Source organism: Erigeron canadensis, chromosome 7 (genome assembly GCF_010389155.1).
Source record: "Erigeron canadensis isolate Cc75 chromosome 7, C_canadensis_v1, whole genome shotgun sequence".
Lineage (NCBI taxonomy): Eukaryota > Viridiplantae > Streptophyta > Magnoliopsida > Asterales > Asteraceae > Erigeron > Erigeron canadensis.
Window position 1 is genome coordinate 6,096,958 of NC_057767.1, and position 18,619 is coordinate 6,115,576.

General features: G+C 33.2%; 2 protein-coding genes and 1 pseudogene across 2 annotated transcripts; 1 reads left to right on the plus strand and 2 right to left on the minus strand.

The window, feature by feature from the left end:
- Positions 1-2,282: 2,282 nt before the first annotated feature.
- On the plus strand, positions 2,283-4,856 carry LOC122607819 (serine/threonine-protein kinase-like protein CCR4). The gene has a single exon (XM_043780871.1). It carries the CDS (start codon positions 2,351-2,353, stop codon positions 4,703-4,705), a length of 2,355 nt encoding a protein of 784 aa, XP_043636806.1. The 5' UTR covers positions 2,283-2,350; the 3' UTR covers positions 4,706-4,856.
- Positions 4,857-6,895: 2,039 nt separating this feature from the next.
- Positions 6,896-8,933, minus strand: LOC122607803 (40S ribosomal protein S21-2-like). The gene is made up of 4 exons (XM_043780853.1): positions 8,830-8,933; positions 8,548-8,624; positions 8,030-8,162; positions 6,896-7,195 (listed from the first exon to the last, which is right to left on the minus strand). Exons 2-4 carry the CDS (start codon positions 8,595-8,597, stop codon positions 7,133-7,135), a joined length of 246 nt encoding a protein of 81 aa, XP_043636788.1. The 5' UTR covers positions 8,598-8,624; positions 8,830-8,933; the 3' UTR covers positions 6,896-7,132.
- Positions 8,934-12,047: 3,114 nt separating this feature from the next.
- On the minus strand, positions 12,048-13,113 carry LOC122608448 (annotated as a pseudogene).
- Positions 13,114-18,619: the final 5,506 nt, after the last annotated feature.

Here is an 18,619-nt window from a genome sequence, read left to right on the forward strand (position 1 = left end):
TGATTTATTAAAGCTTAAAAAATGCTACTAAGATAATTTCTTTCTAGCTTATCAACTTGAATCTTAGGGTCCATATAATTAGCTCAAATGTAAAAGTTTATAAACCGATAGAAATGTGCTTATCGTTAATGGGGTTTGTTGTCCATTGGTAAGATCTTTGTACCTTGAAATTTCATGAGGTTTCGAGTCTCACTATTCATATATGTGGGGTGGGGTGCATGGAAGTATTTTGGGATATTTTCGGAAGTTCTGAATTATATTTTAGGCGGTTTTCGAAATATATATGACGGTATAAATAATATAGTTTGTTGTTTGAAAAAAAACTTGGTTATCCATTATCTGAAATTTTAATAAGCAAAGTATCCAATAAGTTGAAAATTGAAATCTTTAATCCTCGAGATACTTAAAATCAAATTTCGATCACTAGATTACGGTTGCTTTTTCACCTTTTTTGTTTTTCTCAAATGACCAAATCAAAGTCAACAAGAATCAACAATCTGGGTGGGCTTGGAAAGGGTCGTGGGTCAATCATTCAACTTCACACGCTAATCTTTTTCCTGTTTTTGGACTTATTTCACCCTTGTTTTCAATTTTAATTCAATTTCTCTAATAACACATTTTTTCTTTCTTTTGAAACATTAGAAATACCAAATAAGCTAAGAAAAGTCACACATCAGCTTCACCTAATAACTTGATGTTAACTTGGTTTAGCTCGAGTGTCTACCTTCAATGGTCCAAATTTGTGCTCCTGTCGATTCCACGAAGTTGCCAAGACGGCGTTATAATATGCTACGATTTCTTCACTATCAAGCAAACGTATTTTTTTTTTGTCTTGAACGACACAAGTTAGTTGTTAGTAGTTAGTTTTATCAAGGTGAATAATTAAACATCAATAATGTTTAGATTTAAACCCGAGACCTCCAGATTGGCAACATATTACTCTCAAATTCTAATGTTTTGCTTCCTTTTTCTTTTACTTAATAAAGACAGAATATTTTAGCGAAAGATTATGTAATGACGTTATCTAATGATTGAGATTTGAGATGTACTATTGGGAACTAGCTTAGCTTTTATTGATGTTAAGTGAAGATAAAACCTTACCTAATGTGTTGTATATCAAAATGACATCATAACAAACCCAACTCAACTCAATTATTCAATGTGCGAAAAATCAATCCGAACCTGTTTTATTGCTTGTTAGGCTAGACAATATGTATATAAATATATTTTATAGTTGCCATATTAAATGAATACTTTTAAAGGAAAAAAAAAAATCATACGACCATTAGACCATATCGTCATTATTTTCCTATACTTTCATATCTTAATCTATAAAGAAATGAGCAGACTCAAAACAAAATTTTTTTAATCATTCTAGGATTGTTTATACTAGTTTTTAGCATTTGCATGAAAACAAGATGATTATTATATCTGGATTTGATACGATACGTATTATATTTGATTTCATGACAGACCCGTTTGAATTATTTAATAGTTAAACAGATTGACATGTTAATATGTTATCGAGCTAATTCGAATCAAATAAATTAATTTCAGGGCAAATAATGGCATCGTGCATCATTAAATAAAATTTTATCAAGCATTATACCGTTTTGAGACTTTAAAACCATATACCCAATTGAAAATAATAATAAAAAAATGTGGTACAAATTAAAATGCAAATATCATGTTATTATATAAACTTGATCATTTGTTTAGTATTAGACGATCTATGACTTTTCAAACGAATAGTTATATTCAGAAATATATAATTAATACTTTTCTAAACTACTATCAAATTGATCATCAAAGTAACCATAGGCAATATAGAATGCATTAAACCTTAAAGTTCTACTATTTCATGTTAAACTCATGATAATAATCTTCAAAGACAAAACTATTATATTATTTGTTAAGCATGATCTTAATAATCCAATCTTGTTAGAATCCATTATTAGCAATTGAAGCCTAAACCAACATATAAAATTAAGAGACGTAAGATCGATCTTTAGGAATGTCCAAATCATGTGAAAATTAAATAAAAGTATTTCACTAACATCTTAAAATCATATGGCGGGGTCGATGACTATCCAATGTGATACCAGAACTAGAGTATTACCGATTAATTTTTTTTTTATTTTTTCTGAATTAATGTAGTACCAAACAAACTTTCTTCCATACTTAGAAACGGTCATTTACTCGTTCTCACTCTTTCTTGCTTTCTTTGTTTGCCCCCTTCCACACTCCCGACCAAACCGCGTTTACATATACACAAACACATATACTTACAAAAACACACATATGAAACACTAACACCAAATTCACATAGAGCCATGAAACCACCTTTTTCATGGCTACTTCTAAATTTCTCTACTCTCTAACTCTCTTCATTTTGCTTATCAATATTCCAACTTCAATCTCCACACTTCCAACTGTATCTATATCATATATCAATCCAAACCAAACTCTAATTTGTGCAATAACCAAGTCACCAACAACTCAACAACCATCCAACCTCAATTGCACCGGATATCCGTCCCCTTTCAACGTAGGAATAATACCACGTTATTCCTACGTTGGAATCGTGGGCGGAAATCGTTTCCTATGTGCATTAACTTCAACTTCTGTTTCTTCATTGTCAATTTTAGTTTGTTGGCGGTTTTTTGAAGATGGAAGTACGGTTTTCAAAAGAATTTACCGTGGCCCGTCTCTTAAAGACATTGATTCTAGCGATTCCCATGTTTGTGGAATTGTTAGCACAACTAATGAATTGTTTTGTTGGCAATGGGATCAATTTAATGATAATTTAGGACTTAATCAAACCCGTTTTTATTCTAGTGTTGCTGTTGGAGAGAATTATGTTTGTGGACTATTTGAAATCGGGAATATTAGTTGCAAACAAGGCAACATTAATAAGAGTAACAGTATTAGTAATAGTAATAGTAATATTATTACAGATGTCCCACGTGGAAACTACAGTGTGGTTTCCACGGGGTATAATCGTGTTTGTGCAATAAATTCGAGTCGTGGTTTGGATTGTTGGGGTGAGGCAATGATTGGGAGGAAGCCGAATGGTGAGTTTAAAGCGATTTCAATTGGGGAAAATCGGTTTTGTGCGGTAAGAAATAATGGAACAGTAATTTGTTGGGGTGAAAATGATTTTAGTTTACCAGAGAATCTAAGAGAGGTTTCTTTTGAAGGATTGAAGGCGAAACGAGGTGTTTTTTGTGGTCTTTCAACCGCGAATTATTCATTATATTGTTGGGGGAATGAGTCTTTGAATAATAATTCGAATGCAATTGTTTTTGGTAATGTGGTGCCTGGTTTGTGTACAAATCTAACCACATGTGATTGTGGTCCAATTCCGAATTATGCAACGTTTTGTAGTCAAGGGTTGATTATTTGTAGGATTTGTGAGCCTGATCGAGGTTTAATACCCGAATTAGTACCCCCGCCCGACGGGTCAAAAAATGGTGGTTTGGATGGTAAAATGGTTGCTTTTGTCGTAGTGGGATCAGTCGGGTCGTTATTGTTTATTCTCGTTCTTGTGTTTTTGGTTTTTCGATATTGTAGATCGAGTGAAGGTAGTCGGGTTCATGATTCCGGGCCAATGGAAGAAATTCGAGTGGATTCACAAGTTCAAAATCCGAATAATCGTGTCTTAGTGAAGAAATTGAGTCATTTGATTAGTATGGGAAATGGGGGTCATTTGGAAGAGTTTTCTTTACAAAGGATTATTGATGCAACCGATAATTTCTCCGAGGAACACCGAATTGGGGTGGGAAGTTTTGGGTCGGTGTATCGTGGTTTGTTAACCGATGGTCGAAAAGTGGCTATTAAACGAGCTGAGTTAACAAGTTCCTCGTCGTATACGGGTGGTTTTAAGAAACACCAAGAAGACACGAACAATGCGTTTGTGAACGAGCTCGAGTTTCTATCGCGGGTTAATCACAAAAACTTGGTTCAGTTGCTCGGTTTTTGTGAAGAAAACAATGAACTTGTTCTTGTGTACGAGTTTATGGAAAATGGTAGCCTTCATGAACATTTACACAAAACATTTGGTTCACATATAATGTCGTGGCCCGCCCGGATCAAAGTGGCACTAGACGCGGCTAGAGGGATCGAGTACCTTCACGTCTACGCCCAACCACCTATCATACATCGTGACATCAAGTCGTCGAACATTTTGCTTGATGAGGAGTGGAATGGAAAAGTATCAGATTTTGGGCTATCGTTATTGGGCCCGCCGGATAATGTGTCACACCTCTCATTACGTGCCGCGGGCACGGTTGGTTATATGGATCCTGAGTACTTTAAATTTGAGCAGTTAACAGCCAAAAGTGATGTTTATAGTTTTGGCATTGTTTTACTTGAACTTTTATCTGGTCACCGCGCCATTCAAAAGAACGAGGCAGGAGAAAGAAGGAATGTCGTCGATTCAGTAGTACCATACATTGTGCGCGATGAGATACACCGAATTTTGGATCATAAAGTCCCTCCCCCGACACCATATGAAATAGAAGCCGTGAAATATGTTGGATACGTAGCCGTCGATTGTGTGACATTGGAAGGCAGAGACCGGCCGACGATGAGTGAACTCGTCGCCTGCTTGGAGAGAGCATTGTCCGCTTGCTTGACAATCCCTTGTTTATCTCCTGGTAGCTCGAATGACTCATCCAATGACATTAGTCACGTTTCTTTGTAAAGATTAGGACTTAGGAGTTTAAATCTTTGTTACATGTACATTTGGTATTCATAAATTGTTGATAAATTTGTTGTACATGTTCATATTTTTTATTAGTTCATATTAATGATAAAATTATTTTGATGGGTTATATTTAGCCCTTTGCCTTTTATTTGATGCATTGTTCTTACACTGAGATCCTAAAACTGCCACTACTATTTGATGAGTGTGAACTGTGATGTCTTATTTGAAGAAAGAAGAAAAACAGATACTCTTATGAAACTTGAAGTCAAATGTGGCGTTATAAAGCACGATCTACACAAAAAGAGAAATAACACAAATATTGCCCCACAGGAGCCCAAATATAACCAAGTTGTATTCCATTTCTATTATATGTTTAAGTTTCATAGCTTGTGATAATATATGGTATGGTATGTTATCTTTAATTTAATATATTGTATATATTCTTGATATAGTATCTGGTTCTACATTAATCACATATACAATACGATTGCGTTAAGGACCATCTACAAAACTTGTCTATTGTATGATACAGGACCACGCGGAGAAATGTGACAACACTAGACATGGCTTGAGAGCTTAAGTAACTTCATTCTATTCGAGACCAATAATCATACACCATGACATCGAATAACACATTCGTCGAAGTTAAATGGACACCTATACGAGTTATCTGGCTTTCGTCTATCACTATTCACTAGTACGGTGTAGGCCCCACCAGGCGACGAGTTACACCTCTTGTTACGCGTTGGGGCCTTGTGGGCACTGGTACAAATTTCAGCAGTCACGATAACAACTCTTCATATATGGGGTTAAGACATCTATGAATTTACGATCATCTTAGTAAATAAACAAAGAATTTCAAATAAGGCTTAATTGTGTTGATTTATAATTTGAAGGGTAAAATTGTAAACTTTTTAAAACCATTTTGAGATAGTTGCAAAGATGTATGATATTGTGGTTAACAGCACCGATGTTAACCCTTTCATTGAATGCATAAAATAATGTTTAAACTGCTGTTAGTCCTTATAATTTTGAAAAGTTTAAAAACTACACAAAGAAGATTGATTTATGATTTAAAGTCAAATTTGGGGTTTGGTGGATAATAATAAATATATCAAAACGCACGTTTATTAAATCAAAATGTCCAAAATAGTTGTATATCACATATGATCCAAAGAACAATTTATAAGCTCCGTAAAATCAAGTAATTTCTTAATATGAATATAGTTTACATCGAAAATCATATAATATCTATATTAAGTATCGTGGAACCTTAAACTTCACCCAAAAGGTAAAAGTCTCCGTTAAGTGGTCTAACCTCGCATTGATATATTTTCTTAAAGTAATATACGTTGGTCATTTGATGTAGCACAATGACTTCAAATATAAATGTACATGGTCCTCTTTTCTAGAAGTTTCTACATAAATAGTTTATGTCGAAATGCATGCAAAATTGATAATCATTCTGGTGTAGATTCAATCAAGTCGGTGCAATATGCATCAAAGTCAAAAATGTTAACAATGGTTCTTTAAAAATCGAGCATAGAAGTCAAGAAAAAGTAGAAAGTCAAACAATATGACATCAGCAATGGAATTGTGACACTTAACCTTCTATTTTAGTGCGATTTATTTTAAATAACAACACGAGTTGATTGACTTTTTCACATCACATAACCTCAATATTAAAGTTTGTTTAACCACTCAAACATTACTTGTCTTATTTAGAGAAGACAAATGATACCTAGTTCTAAAATAAGCATTTAAGGAAGGGAAATGATCAATCTTTTTAAATAAATGTCTTAAAAATCATCTTAACCATAAAACAATGACAATCGGTAAAATCAAAGAATAAAATTAAGAATCGCAAAAGGTAAAGTCTCAAGCTATAAGATGATTGACTTGTATTAGCCCATGTATACAATAGACTAACCAAATCAAAATTCTTAGGAACAGGGCCGTTCTAAAGGATACTAAAATGTATACTAACCGAGACCTGAATCATTTTAACTAGAACTTCTTATGATCCATTTCCATAGTCTGATAGTTGTTATGACAATCCCATTTAGTAAATACATTTTATGTTGAAAAGTTTTTCGATTGAAAATAACACATCTTATTGCAGTTATCAACACATCTTATTGCAGTTATCAAGCAAAAATAGCATATATACTACCCAGAAGTACGGTGTAGTTTAATCATCACTTAGCATTTAAAAATGTTGGAGCTCAAAACAAAGCATTAAAGAAACTTTAAGGCTGCTCACAAAATATCTAAACCGATGCTGTCCAAATTTTGATGCACCATTTTACAATCCCAGATAGCAATAACCCATGTCTAGAAGGATGACAGAAAGAAATTCACCACATAACATTAAATATTATCCTAATATAGTAAGGCTTTCCAAAGAAAGCAATCTGGTAGAATCTATTGGCGTGCCTCAATTTTCTTCTTTTGCCAAAGCCTATCGAGTGCACTGTCGGCATCACCCTACACAAAGGTTCGCACAAACTAAAATCAGTACCGATCTCAACAAGTGAAGTAGACACTAACCAGCAAAAGTGACAAAGCTAACCAATTTAATAAAAAGTGTCAGACATGAACTGTGTTAAACAGGTTAGCAGTCATCTACAATCTACTCCTACGACTAAAGTTGTAATATTATTGTATTTTGAAATGTATTCAAGGCCAAAAGTTTTTTACACAAAGTAAATAGACAACACAGATAACATTAAAAAGTCGACAAACAAAAAATACATATAACACAAACCGTTTCAAACCAAACCCCTTGAACAACCTAAACAACCCAACATCTTGTTACGCATACCAAGTAACATATCTGATCAACTCTACACTCTATTAATTATCAAAAATAAAATCGATGCCGATCTCTAATCTCATTGTATGTAAAGATAATAACAAATGAAGTAGATACTAACTGGCAGAAGAGTGAAAACTAACCAATTTACTAAAAAGTGTCGACTTAACAGTCATCTATAATTTACTCTTTACGAGTTAGCTTCTTAATCAATTTAAAATTTAAAAAATGAACTTAAATGGTAAACGTGTCGCATTTTGAAACATATTAAGGCATAGCCCCTTTAAAGGGAGTAAATAAACGACACAGATAACATTAAAAAGTCAACAAACAAAAAACACATATAACACAAACCGTTTCAAACAAAACCCCTTGGGCAACCTAAAAAACCCAACATCTTGTTACCTATACTAAGTAGCATATCTGATCAACTCTACACCATCCAAAACAAGAGAAATGACTACTATTGGACGAGTTTTGTTAAGAAAAAAGACGATAATACTAACCTGAGCTCTCACAAAACCACATAGAGCAAAAGTAGAGAACTGCCCAGTGTATCGCCCAGATTCATCCAAATGACCAACATTAATTTGAACCGAAGCATGATCTTTGGAGGTGATCAACCGGTTAGTGGCAGAGCTGCAGAAAAAGACAGCAATACTTTATCAACACAACTACTTTTTACACGGGGGCGTTCGGCCTAGCTTTTTAACTTTTGCAAATGCTTGTAAAAGAAAAGCAACTTATTGCTTAAAGGGGAGTATTACATAAACTTATAAAACTTGTATGGATAAGCTTATCTTGTATTTATGAAGCTTTTTAAGAAAATCCCTTCAATATTGCAATATAAGATAATAAAGCATCATAAAAATTGCTTATCAATAGTAGCGTATATAAGCTTAAAAGTTCACCCAAACACCTAAATTAGCTTATTCAATATAAAATAAGCTATAAAGCTATAAGCAACTTTAAAAAAAATAACACAAACAGCCCAAATGTAAACTACAGATGATTAACAACATACCACTTTCTGGGGATATACAAGTCCATATTTTGTCCTTCCTCATTCTGCATGTTTGCGGATTTTTCGAATAACAAATACTGTAAAACAAATAAAAAACAAATAAAAAAGTTATATAATGGCAAATATGCAAATATATGATCAGCCAAAACATAGTATCAATCAAGTATTTTATAAACTTAAATGGATTAAAAAAAAAACAAAACCATCACATATACATAGATTTAAATATGGTTTATTTATTTGTGTAAAAAAAAGGGGGTGTTTAAAGAACAGAAAACAAACCAAGAAAATGTTTTAGAATGGATGAGAATGGTCGTGCGTTCTGCAATGAGGAGGCGTGTGGAATGCAATAGAGAGAGATACACCGTAAACCCTAAAAAGTAAAACCTTTCCCTTTGGGCTTAGGATGTTGTATTGCTTGACATATGGGCCTATATGATTTTTTTTAATTGGGCCTTCGCTATATCTATAACATCTTATAAAACATTTTACCTTCTTTTAGAATCTCAAAAGATAATTTGAACTACTTAAATTACTCTCCTTTTTTATTAACTAATTTAAACATATCTACCTAATATATCTATAATACACTTAAATCTCAACCACTCATTTTTTTTTTCTCTCCTCCATAAATCATTTTATTTTCTAATTTATTCAAAATCTTTTATCTCAAAATCCGTATATTGTTAAATTATAAAAATTACAGGGGTGTTTTTAAAATTTCATGCTCTTTCATTAGAGATGTCATTCGATATACTTTCGACGAATTTTTAAATCCGAGTACGATTTGGCTATTACACTCTATGACTTATCAGCTCCTATGACCTATCACCCCACCATCTCACCACCGCATTGCACGGGTACTATTGCTCGTTAGTATTTAAATCTATTTATTTTAATTGGAAAAAAGGGAATATATTTTTTTTAACACCAATGGTGATTGGACTCAGCGGCATTGCCTCTTTATCGTCCGGTAGAGATCGATCATGTCACTAGTACAGTCAATCCGAGGGCATGACTAGCAGTGGAAGTCCACATATCGTCCTGTAAAAAACCAGCTAAATGCTATAGAAAACCCTCGTTCCCCCCTCATTGGCAAGAACTTCCCAATATGGTTTTCAAATGTTTCGAACCTGTGACCAACATTTGACTGAAAGACATAAGGAGCATTAAATGTCCAGTTGAATTAAATCCCAAAGACAAAAGGGAAAATATTTTGATGTCGTTTGCATCTAAAATGTGTTATTCATAAAATCTTAGTTAATCTATGTATAAACAAGCAAGGCTAATATCCATTGTTGCAATCACTCTTATCTTAAAAAAAAAAATTCACTCTTATCTTTTGAAAAAAAAAAAAAACTTTAAAAAGTCATATATCCTTTTATACTTTAAAAATGAAACTTTAAACCAACCCCTTTATCTTAGGTAAAAGAAAAATTATCTACATATCAACCCCTTATACACCATTTTAGACGATAATAAGACTCATAATCCGTAAAAATTGGTATATGGTGTTATTTAATATTTACATACTTAGTATCATGATCACATGTAAAGAAGAACTGAGGAATCTGTATAAAACAAAGACACAAATAGGTCCTTAAAAAATTTTAATTTTTGATGTAAATAAAAAATTAAAATAAGAACAGTAAATTCAATTTAGATTACATCAAAAATCCTTTGTAGTAATTTTTAAAGATTTTTGTTTATTTTTAGTGGGTTGTAATAGTTTTAGACACTACTAGTGGCACAAGTATATTTTTATAAGTTTTATTGAAAAAAAAATATTTTGAAAGTTTAAAGTCAAATAACGTTAATTGGTATCTCATACAAAAATCATCTTCCAAAAAGTATAACTACATGAAATTAATAGACCCATGGTAGTTCCACCGCCACTCTATCAACTAAAAAGTTAGAACATAATCGTAACATGAAACGTGAATCCGCATTAATGTTTTGGAGTATTTCTACATATGTTCATATCGTCAACCATGTAATGGGAATCAACACTGTTTGGAAATTGGAACTTTGGAAGTAGTCAAGGTGAATCTGCACTAAGGGGTAAGTAGGTGGCCACCTTCTAGTAGAGCCATGTACCTATTGATACCCAGTGCGTTTACCGCCTATACGCATATACGCGTGTAGCTAATGTTCCAAAGTTTATCGCTTTAGGTAATACCGCTGCTACTAATTCAACTTGTCAAGTATTCAAACAATATTACAACATCTTTAGACGAGAGTGTTTCGTTAAATTGCAAAATAGAAACTTTATCTTGGAACAATCATAAACTCAGTATTGAGTATCATGCTTCTCTATCACAAATTGCAAATACAATGTAACAATCATACATTTACAAAATATTTGAACAGTATTACTCTTGGCTTTAATTTGAAGTGTTGTTAGAAACATTTCAAACGGCTTGACTATGTTGGTCCGACAACAAATTTAGATTCTGAAAAACATCTACCGAGATCCTATAGAGAAAATCCATGGTCCGTTCTCTATCGTACACTTACTTAAATGTAAAGACTATTTCCCTCTAGATGTTGAAATCTCTGTACCTAACAAAAAAGTATTATGTTACACTACGCTTTAATGAGGCGAGAAACAGACAAAAGCGTAAAAGTGGATGGGATATTGACAAATCATGCGGGACCTTAAAAGGTTCGGATGTTGATTAGGACCCTTTGCGTTGTGGAATGTTGCATCAGGTGTCAAGTCCATAGGAGGCCGTTCTTTTTCCGTTGCGATATATTTTTATGCTACATTTGCATTATCTTAAGATACTTTGGTCATTTGATGTAGGCATGTAGCATAGCAATGACTTTGAAAACATGGCAATTATAATAAACATTCTTGTGATTTGTTGGAGGGAATAAATAAATACATACAAAAATAAATTACAAGAAGCATTTGTGTAAATGTGCTTGATCATCTTTTCTAGAACATAGATAGTATATATATATCGAAATGCATGCAGTTTGGAGTAGATTCAATCAAGTCAAGAAAAAGAAAGAAAGTCAAACAATGTGAAATCAGGAATGGACTTGTTAGGATGTTCTAGACAAACGTTGAACGACAACTAATTATTTTAATCGAAACCCATATAATTTTAACTAGAACTTCTAATGACCCATTTTCATGGCGTCTGGTAAGAGTTGTGACAACAATCCCATTAATACCATAGTCTTGTCAGCACATCTTATTTCAGTTATCAAGCAAACATAGCATAGATACAGGTATACAACCCTCAGCAGGTCGGTCTACTTTAATCATCACTTGGCATTTAAAAACATTAGAGTTGAAAACTAAGCATCAAAGAAGACTTTACGATTGCTCACAACATATCTGACCGATACGATTCAAAATTGATGCACCATTTTACAATCCCAGATAGTAATAAAAACATGTCTAGAAATATGACAAAGAAATTCACCACATAAATTTCAACATTGTCTTGAATTAAGATGGCCTTCCATAGAACACAATCCAACAGAATCTATTGACGCGCCCCAATTTTCTTCTTTTGCCACAGCCTATCAAGTGCACTGTCAGCATCACCCTACACAAAGGTTAGCACAAACTGAAATCAGTATCGTAAAGATAATAACACATGAACCAGATACTAAAAAGAGTGACATGATCTGCGTTAAAAACTAACCAAATTAGCATAAAGTGTCGACATTAACTGGGTTAAACAGGTTAATAGTGACCCAAAGTCTACTCTTTACAAATTAGCTTCTTAATCAATTTATTTAAATTAACATTCTAACATTATTGCATTTTGTACATATAAAACGTATAGACCTTTTTACACAAAGTAAATAAACAGCAGAGATAATATTAACAAGTTGACAAACATAAAACATATATAACACAAACTGTTTCAAACCAAACCCCTTGCGCAACCTAAACAACCCAAAATCTTGTTACCCATACTAAGTAGCATTACACTATCAAAAACGAAAGAATTAACTACTATTATATGCATACTGTCAAATTAATTCTAAAATTTCTATATTGACATTGTAATATTGTTTTATTTTGAATTCTACTAAAGGCATAGACTTTTTTATAAAAAAGTAAATAAACAACACAGATAACATTTACAACTCGAAAGCAAAAGAATACATACAACACAAACTGTTAAACCCCTTGCTCAACCTAGAAAACCCAACATCTTGCTACCCATACTAAGTAGCATATATGATCAACTCTACACTCTATCAAAAACAGGAGAATTAACTACTATTAGACGCGTTCTGTCAAATAAAAGACGAAGATGCGAACCTGAGCTCTCACAAAACAACATAGAGCAAAGGTAGAGAACTGCCAATTGTATCGCCCAGATTCGTCCAAATGACCAACATTAATTTAAACCGAAGCATGATCTTTGGAAATGATCAACCGGTTAGTGGCAGAGCTGCAGATAAATACAGTGATATTAACTCAACACATCAACTGTTTACATATGTACATTGATAATGTAAACAACAGATAATTAACGGCATATACCACTTTCTGGGGATATACAAGTCCATATTTTGTCCTTCCTCCTTCTGCATGTTTGCGAATTTTTTGAATAACAAATACTGTGAAACAAAAAACCAAAAGAATATAATGTTAAGGCAACCATTAAAAAAAATAAAAATTTTGACACTAACAAATATATGATCACCCAAAACATGAAATATAGTATCAATCAAGTACTCCTACTTTATAAACTAAATTGATAAAAAAAAAAAAAAGATTAACTAAAAAAATAAACACAATTGTGTTCGATATAACCTCAAACAATAATTACTAGAACTGAAATTCCATTACAAAAGCTAATGAATATATGATAATATCCAACATATAAAATTAAAAAATATGATCACCCAAAAGGCCAAAACTAAAAATATAATATCATCGAGTACTTAAAAAACTTCCTTTTTTTTAGAACGACACTTAAAAAAAAATAGTTAAATATATTCAAAAGTATGTTCAATATAACCTCAAACAATAATTCGTAAAACTAAAATTTCATTACAAAAACTAATAAATATATGATGATATCAAACAAATAGAATTAAAACAACATTTTATTCACAATATGATCACCTAAATTAGTAATCAAAAAAGCATTTTACAATCTTGTTAAGAACCCACATATTCACATTAGTTTTTAAATGAAATTACATTAATTACTCAAGAAAAAAAACAAAACAAAACCATAACATATATATACATCAACATATAATTTATTTGTGTAAAAAAAGGGGTGTTTAAGTAACAGAAAAAAAACCTAAGATAATGTTTTAGAATGTCTGAGAGCTGCTGCTGCTGCGTTGACTGCAATGAGGCGTATAGAAAATGGAATACGGAGACATTCACATAAAACCCTAGTAAAAAGTAAAACCAAGCCCTTTGGGTTATTGTCTTGTTTGCAATATGGGCCTATTCAAATGTGTGAAGATTTGTTAATCGGGCCTTTCTCTATTTTATTATTTAAATCTATTTATTTTTCTTGGAAAAAAGAGAAATTATCTAGATGGCTCATGTGAGTTTGTATTTAAAATGTGTTATTCATATGTGAACATAAATCCTAGTTAATTATGCATTTGATCAATTGTAACACCCCGAACTAGGGCCCGGAATATTACGGAAATTAAATTGCACATGATGGAATTATCGTAGGCAACTAAATGAAAATAAATGAATTCAGTGAATTCAATAAGTTTAAGACAAGTACAAACACAAAATGCATAAGGAGCAAGTAGCCATCACAAGTTTACAAAACAATCTAAAAGATGGCGATCGATCCTAAGCATAATGCAAAAGAAGGGCATGTGAATCCTTAATCCATATAAGTCTAAGCCCGGGTCCAACAATCTATCAAATCATACATCTTGTCTTGGGTTCACCTGATTACTTGAAAAGTGTACTAAACAAGTCAACACGAGGTTAGTGAGTTCGTAGAAATGGTTCACAAGGAACCATTGTCGATAGTCACAATGTCTAATCACAATAAGACCATATGACATAAAATAGTTACGTGTAATAAATGAGCACAAGTGATGTAAATGTCCAAGTCACGTATCGTATGTATGCATGTGCCATGATGAATATCAAATGTAAGCCAACCATGTCACGTAAAGGGTTTGCATGTGTGTAATTCGCATAGATAAGTGAGCTTGCGTGTAAAGCGCGTAAATAAGTATACGTTGCGTGTAAAGTGCATAAATAAGTATACTTTGCGTGTAAAGCGCATAAATAAGTATACGTTGCGTGTAAAGTGCATAAATAATATACGTTGCGTGTAAAGCACATAAATAAGTATACTTTGCGTGTAAAGCGCATAAATAAGTATACGTTGCGTGTAAAGCACGTAAATCATGAGTAACAATACGTATACGTCCATTCCAACACAATCCAATATCCATCCATTCCACTACACAACACGTACCTACACTTCGGAGGATTTTACTTTCATCAAGTTCTAAATGCTTGTATACAGGGTCACCCGTAGCCTTCCCACCACATCTAAAACCCTTTGAGAAGCATAACCGACTGCCATGTAGGCACAACTATCCTAACTAATCATGATATCACAAACATGCGCAAAACCAACCAAGTAATGGATAAACCGTCAAGTAAGTCAATCAGACAATCAAACGACTAACAAGTAGTTGTACACTTTCCAGCCCGAATCTCAAGCGAGTAGGGAGCTACAAAACTCACCTTAGCCTTTGATGTCGTTAGAATGAGCTTAAGCGGGTGAGTGAGGAGCACAATGATCACAACCCTATTACATCAACATATTATCATCACATTATATCATACACTATGCCACAACCCCAAACATGGTTTATAAGACGAGTCTAGAACATTTGGTTAAAGATATAAAAGTTTTGGTCGAACACGAGTTGAGGTTTGACACTAACTTTTGACGGAGAAATCAAAGCGTTACACGCGCCTTGTTATGGATCATTAAGATGTAAGAATGAATTTGGGTTAAGCAACTAAGGATTAGACACTTTAAAACACAAAATATACATAACTAGCAAATATGTGGCACGTAGGAAATGCATGTGGCACATATTTAGCTTTTTCAAGTTTTTGGGCAAATATGTGGCACATGCATAAATGCATGTGGAACATATTTGGCTCTGTTCGGACTTATACAAAAACTGTGGCACATGCATTATTAATGTGGCACACCTGGGCATGTTCTTGCTCAAAACGGGTTTTCACCTCAAAATCGACCCCAAACTCGTTTTTGACCATTTTGAAGCTTTTGTAAGCGAAATTAGACACAACTCACTTCAAAACACAATCCATAACAACAATTCCATGCTTAAATCCGAATTTAACCTAATTTACCCACTTTGTAACCCTAATTTCGACCCAATTCATTTTTGACTTGCAATTTGACCCAAGGTCCATCAAAATGACTAGAAATATGTAAATATGCATGAAATGATAACTATGGGATGAATTTAACTTACCAAAACCTTCACCTCGTGCTCAAACCCGAATTTGACCCGAATGGGAGAATCCTTGGACTTCAAAACCTGAATTTTTGATATGATGAAGATGAGATGGTGATGAAACTTAATCTTGCATTAATCTAGCTTGAGATACACTAATTGATGAAGAGAATTTAGAGAGAGAGAAAGAGATTGTGTGTGTGTGTTCTTGAGAGAAAGATAGAGAGAGAAAGAGATGGGGAAATGAAAGGGGTGGTGGAGGTTGGAGGGGGATAAGGGGGATGGGGTTGGGTCACGGGTCTTGGGTCATGGGTTGACCCGCTTCACACACTACTAGCTCAAATAAATCGTTGCCCCTTTTTGTCGTCTAAAATCATACCGTCCAACGAGTGGTCAAGTGACCCATTAAACGTTTTGCCCATCATTTAATCTCAAAGGAGCTAAATCATTCTTTATTTAAATTTACTAAGCATTTTACATAAAAATCAAAGGGTCAAAATTTGCGGATGTTACATCAATAATCATATTTAAGTATGTAAAATAACAAGACTTGTATCAATTAGTTTTCATTTTTATCTATAGGGACAGAAGTTAAAAGTTTGATCTTTGCATTTTATATAGAAGTAAAGTTGTTTACATCTGACCTGCTTCATACACCATCATGGACGGTATTAGAATTCATAACCCGTGAAAAACGTTATATCTTAAAATATCATTTCAGGTAATGTGTAAGTTTTTAAAATTCGAATTTTAAGACATCTTTGAACAAATACATAATGACAAGTCTATCTAGAAAAACAAATTAGTCAAACTGCTTGAAACATGTCTAATCTAATCTCATAATATCTAAACTAAAGGGAACCCGCGCAAAGCGACGATGGTTCGGTGGTGGCAACAGCGACTAGTAGTGATGACGGCAGCGATGACGGGTGGTGGCTCGACTTGCGACGGTGGTGGCGAAGGCGAGTAGTGTATGCTATTAATGTAAATGTAAGTGATGTAAAAAAACAGTGTATTATTTTATAAGTTGTGAATTATTTAACTAACCAAACATAATACGTAAAACCACTTGATCAACTAAGAAATTGGAAGATCATCACAATGTGAAACACCAATCTGTGTAAATGTTTTGAAGTATTTCGATAAATTTTCATATATGTCTAGCATGCCTGAGAATTTGACGTTTGTTGCAGTAACTAAAACATCTTTGACTTCATTTGTTAGGAAGACTAGCGGATTTTTCAAAATGAAAGTCGATTAGTTGTCAAACAAAAACTTTTGGGCGGAAGAATCATAAACTCAGCATTAACTCAGAATTAAGTATTGTTGTCATATCATAATTTGTTGGTACCATGTAACAATCATACATTTATTAACAAAATTTTTGAATAGCGTTACTTTTCGCTGTAATTTGAACTATTAAGGAATATATGTAAACATATTAGGGAATGTAAGATGTATATCATTTATAATCTCATACACTCGGGCAATGAAACGGATGCTATACCAATGTTTGTTTATAACTAGAAAAACTATTGACAAATTAACATGTACTCTCTAAACATTTTGTGATAATGACATAGATATAAATAAATATATATATAAAACAAAACAAAATATCGTGATTTCTAACATTACAGACCCTTAATATATCAACTCAAAGGAATCCTGTCTTGCTATGCGATTTGTGCGATCTCTAGCAAAATTTTGTGTATTGACTGTGGCTTAGAGAAGAACGGGCAATGGTCACTACCTTTAATCTTGAAAACGCCTTCGGGTGGGTTATCTCTCACAAGTTTTTCTTGAATGTCTGGAGAAAGGGCGTGATCTTCAAGTGTTTGAAAGTAGAACCTGCGGCCTGTTCCATATTTTCTTTGGATAGTGAGAGGTTCTGCATTATTGGTCCAAGTGGGATGGGTCTCATAGACACCATAGCTAGAGCAATATCCTGCAATAAGTCAATGATAGATCATGATGGACCAACCCATAGGATGGACATATATGTGTATATATACATATATATATACTTCAGTGTGCTTCCTTCATCCATTTTTGACATATATATACATATATATGTATATAAATATATATTTGTATATATGGTGAACATATATGTGTATGAGACTACTATTTGTATGTAGATATATTTGATGGCAACTACATCCCTTGCACTTCTCGTTTACTTTTCATAGAGTGTATGTGCACCCGTGATCAATTTAATTAGCTGCTTCACCGTACTACTTCGATTTGTCTTTCTTTTTTGTTACGTATATATCGTGCACACATGTATGTAGGAGATATTGAATAAAATTGCTTCATACAGCACCACACGTGTTTTTCGCAAGAGAAAAGTTTCTCTTTGACACTAATAGATTGTATAAATACTTATATTATTAACTTGCTATTTGTTACTTACAAAATTCATTAGGTACGTATTGTGTGAAGAGGGGAAGTACCCTCTTTTTGTTTTACTGGTCCACTTGGAACAAGTTTTATTTATACATTGCTTCTTGCAATTGCCTCAGCTTGTATGTATATATATGTTTGTTTTGATAAGAGTAAGGATACAATAATGATTTGAGTATGTCTTCCCATGTTT